Here is an 8,640-nt window from a genome sequence, read left to right on the forward strand (position 1 = left end):
GACCGGCGTTAGAGGGACAGCTTTGGGGATGAACGGATTCAGCACGGAGGAGGATAGTCGTGATGGGCCCCCGGCCCAGGCTGCACCTTTCTTTGGACAGACCTGCTGTCTGATAGACGGAGGAGAGCGCTGTCCTCGGCCCGCTGGGAACGCGTCGTTCAGTAAGAGAGTGCAGAAGAGCATCTCGCAGAAAAAACTCAAACTGGACATCGATAAGAATGTGAGTAGATCTTTAACTCTTTCGTGGATTTGGGAATTGCAAGGGAAAATTGGCCTTCCCTACTACTGGGGGAATGTTCCATAGAGATAGAAGTGTCCCTGTGTACAACTATCAATAACACACAGGGGCTCCTTTGTGCTCTCTTACTGGAGCTATTTACAGGGGTACTTCGCCTTTAAGTTAACTTTTAGAATGTTATAGAATGTCATGCAACTTTTCAATTGGGCTTCATTTTTTCTTTTTTGCTGACCATTTTCTGACTCTTTCTAGCTTCCATTTGTGGGTCACTGACCCCATCTAAAAAAAAACAAAACAAATGCGCTGTAAGGCTACACATTTATAGTTATTGCTCCTCTTTCTATTCAGCCCCATCTCCTATTCATATTCCAGTCTCTTAGATATCTGCGTGGTTGCTAAGGGAATTCGGGAACCTATCGACCAGATTCTGCAAATTAGATAGCTGCTAAATAAAAGAACACACACATAAACTAATACATGCAATCCCATGTCTCAGAATGTCATTTTCTACATCATACTAAAAGTACATTTTAAGACAAACAACCTCTTTAGGGCAGATACACGCGCTGCTATTTCGGGAGATTAGTTGCCCGGCGACAAATCACTTCTTCTAAGGGCTACTAATCTCCCTGAACTGCCTTCCCAGCAGCTAGAATGTAAGGGCAGAGACACACGTGAAGATTCGAGGTGATTTAGTCGCTCGGCGACAAATTGCCTCTTCTTTGGGCGACTAATCTCCCCGAAAAGCCTTCCCGCCGGCAATCACTGGAGGGATGGCACTTAGAGCACTTCGTTTTCCGAAGTCGTCCGAAGTTTCCTCGTGAAGCAACTTCCGACGACTTCGGAAAACAAAGTGCCACTAAGTGCTGCTGCCCTGCAGAACTTTGTGTTTGAATGTTTACATGCATGTCTACATTTGATCATGTGCTCTTGTGTTTATGTGCTGACAACTTTTCATAATCACTCAATAGTAGATGTGTATTAGGGAATCATTTTGGAAAGCACAGACTTTTGGCTTTGCAGCAAAACTGAACTGGGCTAGTCACCATTGTGAATTTGAGTCCAGTTTAGATGATGCTCGTAGTTGCAGCAGTGGCAAAAAGTGGGTTACCCTGCCACCCACACCTGTGCTAGATGTGATTACAGGGGGTTGCAGTGAGCCCATACTGTACAGTAGTATAAAATTGAACGCTGCTTTTACCGGGCTGGTTCACCTTTGAATTAACTTTTAGTATGATGTAGAGAGTGATTTATACGAGACAATTTGCAACTGGATTTAATTATTTATTATTTGTAGTTTTTGAGTTATGTAGCTTTTTATTCAGCAGCTCTCCAGTTTGCAATTTCAGCAATCTGGTTGCTAGGGTCCATTTTACCCTAGCAACCATGCATGGATTTGAACAAGAGACTGGAATATGAATAGGAGAGGGCTTTTATAGAAAGATGAATAAAAAAAGTAGCAATAACAATAAATTTGTAGCCTCACGGCGCATTTGTTTTTTTAGGTGGGGTCAGAATAATTAAAAAACTATAAGAAATAAAAAATGAAGACCAATTGAAAAGTTGCTTACAATGAGCCGTTCTATAACATTCCAAAAGTTAACTTAAAGGCAAATCACCCCTTTAAAGTGAATATTGTGAATGTGTTTGTTACTCTCTTAAACTGCCACTATCATATTCACCTTGTGGGACCCCTAAGCAACTTCAGCTATTTATCTCGTCCTTCTTACCCGATCTTCAGGTTCGGCACCTCTACATATGTGACTTTCACAAAAATTACATCCAGAGTGTTAGGAACAAAAGAAAGCGTAAAACCAGTGATGACGGGGGGGATTCTCCAGAGCACGAAACAGATATCCCAGAGGTAAGTTCACTTTTATGCTTTAACTTAGAGGGACTCTGTCATGATTTTTATGATGTCGTTTGTTATTTCTAAATGACACTGTTTACACTGCACAAATAATTCACTCTACCATATAAAATTAAATTCCTGAACCAGCAAGTGTATTTTTTAGTTGTAATATTGGTGTGTAGGTGCATCTCAGGTCATTTTGCCTGGACATGTGCTTTCAAAAAGAGCCAGCACTTTAGGATGAAACTGCTTTCTGGCAGTCTCTTGTTTCTCCTACTCAATGTAACTAAATGTGTCGCAGTGGGACCTGGATTTTATGATTGAGTGCTGTCCTACCAGACAGCTGTTATCTTGTGCTAGGGAGCTGTTATCTTGTGTTAGGGAGCTGTTATCTGGTTAGGCTGCTGGGGGGGGGGAGGGAGGGGTCCGATATCACTCCAACTTGCAGTACAGCAGTAAAGAGTGACTGAAGTTTATCAGAGCACAAGTCACATGACTGGGGCAGCTGAGAAACTGACAATATGTCTAGCCCCATGACAGATTTCAAAATTAAATATAAAAAAAAACTTCAACAACATAAGTTGATAATCGTTTTGCCTTCTGGGGGATTTTTTTTTAGCTCTTTGGGCATTGCACAAGGTGTTTGCATGGGTGCTGGTCTTTGAAGTACCATTAAAGGGATACTGTCATGAGAAAAAATTTTTTTTTTTCAATATTGCTGCTCCAGCAGAATTCTGCATTGAAATCCATTTCTCAAAAGAGCAAACAGATTTTTTTATATTCAATTTTGAAATTTGACATGGGGCTAGACATTTTGTCAATTTCCCAGCTGCCCCTGGTCATGTGACTTGTGCCTGCACTTTAGGAGAGAAATGCTTTCTGGCAGGCTGCTGTTTTTCCTTCAGAATGTAACTGAATGTGTCTCCGTGAGACATGGGTTTTTACTATTGAGTGTTGTTCTTAGTTCTACCAGGCAGCTGTTATCTTGTGTTAGGGAGCTGCTATCTGGTTACCTTCCCGTTGTTCTTTTGTTTGGCTTCTTGGGGGGGGGGGGGAGGGAGGGGGGTGATATCACTCCAACTTGCAGTAAAGAGTGATTGTAGTTTATCAGAGCACAAGTCACATGACTTGGGGCAGCTGGGAAATTGACAATATGTCTAGCCCCCTTTCTGCTGGAGCAGCACTATTAACTGATTAATTTTGAAAAAATTTTTTTTCCCCATGACAGTATCCCTTTAAGGTGACCATACACTATAAGATCCGCTCGTTTGGCAAGGTCGGCAAATGATCGGATCTTAATATGCCCATTAATGGCTAAGCAATATCGGATGAATCCGAACGTTCGGCCTTAATGTATATTGAAAAGTTGATTAGGACTTCATTTCCTCTTCATTTACTGTGTTTAAAATAGACTGATGACTAACCTATATCCCCTATTTGCCTGTAGGTGGATCTGTTTCAGCTGCAAGTGAACACACTGCGCAGATACAAGAGATATTACAAGCTGCAGACTCGTCCTGGACTTAACAAGGCCCAGCTTGCAGAGGTGCTCTTTAATTCTGAAAGGACTTTGATAAATGTTGTTCATGAAACCAAGTTTTTAATTAATAAAATAATTAAAGGGGTTGTTCACCTTTCAAACACTTTTATCAGTTAAGTTGTTTTTAGACTATTTCCCAGAAATAAAGACTTTTTTCAATTACTTTCCAATATTTATTCTTTACTGTTTTTGCAAAATCTAAGTTTAAAGTTCTCTGGTGTTCCACTAATTCAAGTGCAGACTCTAAACTGCTACAATTTTGCAACATTTAGTTGATACATTTCTCAGCAGCATCTTTGGAATATTAGCAACTATTGTATCAATTCTATCAGCTGCCTGTAATGAAACCCAGAGATTCTGCTCAGCAGGGACAAACATAAGAAATTAATCAACTAAATTTATCAATTTAGAACAGTTTACAGGGTCGGCGACCCCCCTCCCAAAGCTGCTTTAGAAGGTAAAAAATAACACTTTACACTTCAATATTAGAAAAATGGTCACAAATAGAAAGTAACTGGAAAAAGACATTATTTCTGGTGATCTATGTGAACCCCTTTAAGTATGCCAGGGGTCAGTGACTCCCATGTGAATGTTGAAAAGAGGCAGAAGAATAATAGAGAGAGAGAGAGAGAGAGAGAGAGAGAGAGAGAGAGAGAGAGAGAGAGAGAGAGAGAGAGAGAGAGAATGAATATCCATGGGTTGGCACACAGCTTATCTAATACCCAGGTGCACGGGAAATTATTATGTAGCATTCCGAAAGACCAGCAACACCGGGATTTCAGTGAAAAAAGCAAAATATTGTATTTAAGAGTTATATGCATATGAATAACATGAATTTTTTATTTATTTTTAAACAGACAGTGAGTCGGCACTTTCGGAACATTCCTGTGAATGAGAAGGAAACACTGGCCTATTTCATTTACATGGTCAAGAGCAACAGAAGCCGCCTAGACCAGAAATCTGAAAGCAGCAAGCAGCTTGAAGCATAGCTCTATGGGACTTGCCTTATGGAACTTAACCCTCAACTGTATTGTATATAAAAACATCTGAGGCGTGAGCCATGAATTATGTGCCATAGAAAAGAAGGCTTCCTCCTCAGCCACTGCATTTGACTGAAGAGGCGTTAACAGTTGGATCAAACGCACCCTGGATTTTCCAGTTACAGCGCTGAGCTTTGCATGTGATTGGACGATGGTGTTATAGTGATATCTCTGTCGCCTAAACATTTTGGTATTCCACCATCTAGCCACAGAACTGGCACTGCCAGTGGCGGAACTACTGGGGGAGCAGGGGCCAGGCCCCGCACCCCCTCAGGGCCCCCCGGCAGTCCGTTCGCCGCTGAAAATGCGGCCGCACGGAGGGGGGCGGGGCCCGGCTGCGCGTCACGCACCAGGGCCCGCCCCCCTCTAGGATCGCGACTGGGCACTGCCAAACCAGCCTCGGCACATGGAGATCAGCATGTTAAATTCTCAGCAATAAGGTGCACTTTACCTTGTCCATGTGATTGCAGCCATCTCACTGCACATATTAACTTTTATTTTTATAATTCATATTTTATTAATGACCCAAACATTACCCTGCCCTTCTCCCTTTGTGCATCACTTTGTGAAAGCTGTTTATTCAAGGCATGGATTTCAGAGGAAGTGCTCTGCCAGGGGTTCCTGCTTATTGCACATCAGTGGAAGGATTCATCTCCACTGCATCCACAGTACCAAGCTTATGGTGCAAGTATACCCAATGTATTGACCAGTCAACTTTGATCTCTCTAGTGCGTGTATTTGCAACCTGCGGCCAAATTTCACAGTCCCACTGCCCGAACAAGCACGTGCCTTCCCACTCATCAAACAATTGCTAACATCAGGTAGGTAAGTTTAGATAAAAAGTGCTCTCCGCTCGCTCACCAGTTGCATCTGTTGGTTCTGGAGCCCCGTACCCTACACTCAAAACTTGGGGTAGCCCCTTCTTGAAAAGCTATACAGCTTTGTTCAATAAATTTATCGCTTCCGAAATCCATATACTGACCCGGGTGCAACCACCCCGAGTCCGTCGCTTGGAATAGATGCCAGTAGCGAAATCCTGCAGCTTGTGACCACGCACCCCGGAGCTCCACAGATATCGCCAACTCCAATGTTCAATTTAAAAAGATTTATGCTTTATTTAGTACATTTTGATATATAAACACACTGCACAAAACTTCAATTTATTGCAGGTTGCAATTCTCAAATCTAGCGGCTTTTGAAGAATCAAAACAGAGGTTTGGTTGCAGTATTTTACTGCAATGGAGGCAACATTCACAATATTACATGAGTGTGGATGTATTGGTTTTTGCCCCTCTCTCCAAATTAATATCAAAGCTTTTAATTGGTTGCAAAGCTGCCTGCTTGCCAAGCTATTTTTTCAAACTATAACAGAGCTGCCTGTTGACAGGCTTATTTAGATTAAAGGGATACTGTCATGGGAAGACACGTTTTTTTCAAAATGCATCAGTGAATAGTGCTGCTCCAGCACACTTCTGCACTAGGAATGCACCGATTCCAGAATTCTGTTTGGGATTAGGCCGAATCCTTCTGCCCGGCCGAACCAAATCCTAATTTGCATTTGTAAATTTGGGACGGGGAGGGAAATTGAGGGACTTTTTGTCACAAAACCAGGAAGTAAAAAATGTTTTCCCCTTCCCACCTATAATTTGCATAAGCAAATTAGGATTTGGTTCGGTATTTAGCCGACTCTTATGCAAACGATATGGGGGTTCTGCCGAATCCAGAATAGCGGTTTCTCTAAAGAGCAAACATTTTTTTTTTATATTCAATTTTGAAATCTGACATGGGGTTAGACATCCCAGCTGTCCCAGTCATGTGACTTGTGCCAGCACTTTAGGATGGAACTACTTTCTGGCAGGCTATTTCTCCTACTCAGTGTAACTAAATCCGTCCCAGTGGGACTTGGCTTTTACTATAGAGTGCTGTTCTTAGATCTACCAGGCAGCTGTTATCTTGGGTTAGGGAGCTGCTATCTGTTTACCTCTCATTGTTCTGTTGTTAGGCTGCTGGGGGTGGAGGGGGTGAAATCACTCCAACTTGCAGTAAAGAATGACTGAAGTTTATCAGAGTACAAGTCACATGACTGGGGACAGCTGGGAAACTGGCAATATGTAGTCACATGTCAGATTTCAAAATTGAATATAACAAAATCTGTTTGCTCTTTTGATAAATGGATTTCAGTGCAGAATTCTGCTGGAGCAGCACTATTAGTGTTTTGAAAAAAACATGTTTTCACATGACAGTATCCTTTTAAGGTATATAGTCCGGAGTGTGGCTGGTTTTCGTTACCAAGATTTTAGTAAGTGTGTTTATATTTTGCCCCTTGTGCATATGCCCACTGCAAGACTGTATGAGTTCCAAGAATTTCTTATCACTTAATTTATATTTTCTGTTTAGCTAGAGTCTGGTGAAAACTTCTAACAAACCACAAAATCGCTCCCTTAAAGGGAAAGTAAAACATTCAGACTTCCCTTACTGTGTTTGAAAATAATTTTTGAGTCCTACATTTTAGGGAGAGCTGAAGTATTGAGTTCCCTGGCAAAAGCTTACTCTGTAGATCAACTGACCACAAGGGAAGTTCTTACTGCAATCATGTAACATGTCCACTTTTGAACAGGCAGAGGAGAAATGTACTCATTTTAATTAATACTAAAGGGAGAATAAACATACCCGCCGGGTATATATATATTTTTTTTTCTTTATAGATCTGATAGGTCGGTTTACTCTTGACACTTTATAGATATCCCTTTTATACATACATTTTTGTTCAACTTGCCATCTATATTTGACATTTTTTACACCTTTTTTAATATTTATTGTACTAATATAGACATTTCAGTCCTAATTAAAGCATTTGTCCATGTAGTTACCTTTTGTCTCTTCTTGCCGTTGTGTACGTATTCATTTTAAAGAGATAGCAAGGGTTCTAAAGAGCATTATTGTAGTTTAAACCCTGTCATTGTTCTTTGCGCCACACTGTCAATGGGATTTTTTTTTTTCTTTAAGGTAAAAAATTAGTTTTTAAAGGAATGACAATATAATGTACAGTTTCTCTGGTGTGTGCATAGCTATAAGTTATATAAACATGCTGCTCTGTAGCCTTGTAGCAGCCATTCATACACAGGATACACAATAGATAACATATATATTCTGAAGAATCCTATTATATACTATAGAGCTTATCTGTAATCTGCTGTTTATCCTGTGCCTTTTTCCCATCTGGAATTGATGCCCCCATGGCTACACAGCAGCTTGTTTGTATAACCTATAGTAGTGTTCCTGAAACAAACACAACACTTTTACCATGGAGTGCAACAATACATTATATTTCCATTAATTTAAAACACTTTTATTTTTTGGTGTTGCTGTTCCTTTAAAGGGATACTGTCATGGGAAAACATGTTTTATTTCAAAATGCACAGGTTAATAGTGCTGCTCCAGCAGAATTCTGCACTGAAATCCATTTCTCAAAAGAGCAATGTTTCCAAAAAAGTTTCCCAGCTGCCCCAGTCATGTGACTTGTGCAAGCACTTATGGATGGAACTACTTTCTGGCAGTGAAGCGATACACAGATTTGAAAAGAAGCAAAATAAACAACTATTTTATGTATTTTAGAAGGGCATTATTACTAAGGTGTTATACAGTAGCAAAATAACACTATAGTAAGAAATTGTGATTCATACTCCTTGCAGCAGCTAGATAGCATCCTGTTAATCATGGATTAATCAAAGTTAAACTGCAACTTTACCTACATAATAACAAGGGATGTGCCGAATCCACTATTTTGGATTTGGCTGAATAACGAACCAAGCCCTAATTTGCATATGCAAATTAGGGGAGGAAGGGGAAAACATTTTTACTTCCTTGTTCTGTGACAAAAAGTTGTGCAATTTCCTTTCCCGTCCCTAATTTGCATAAGAACATTCGGAATTGGTTCGGCCGGGCAGAAGGATTCGGCTGAATCCTTCTG

The 8,640-nt window shown here is 40.7% G+C and overlaps 1 protein-coding gene across 1 annotated transcript; it reads left to right on the forward strand.

Moving 5' to 3' along the window:
- Positions 1-7,697, forward strand: sap30l.S (SAP30-like S homeolog; the record flags this gene model as incomplete). Its single annotated transcript, NM_001087288.1, is given in 4 exon segments — positions 1-220; positions 1,980-2,102; positions 3,538-4,193; positions 7,659-7,697. Coding segments are annotated over 3 exon segments (525 nt in total). The 5' UTR covers positions 1-28.
- Between the last annotated feature and the right edge of the window lie 943 nt (positions 7,698-8,640).

The sequence above is a fragment of the Xenopus laevis genome, chromosome 3S (genome assembly GCF_017654675.1).
Source record: "Xenopus laevis strain J_2021 chromosome 3S, Xenopus_laevis_v10.1, whole genome shotgun sequence".
NCBI lineage: Eukaryota > Metazoa > Chordata > Amphibia > Anura > Pipidae > Xenopus > Xenopus laevis.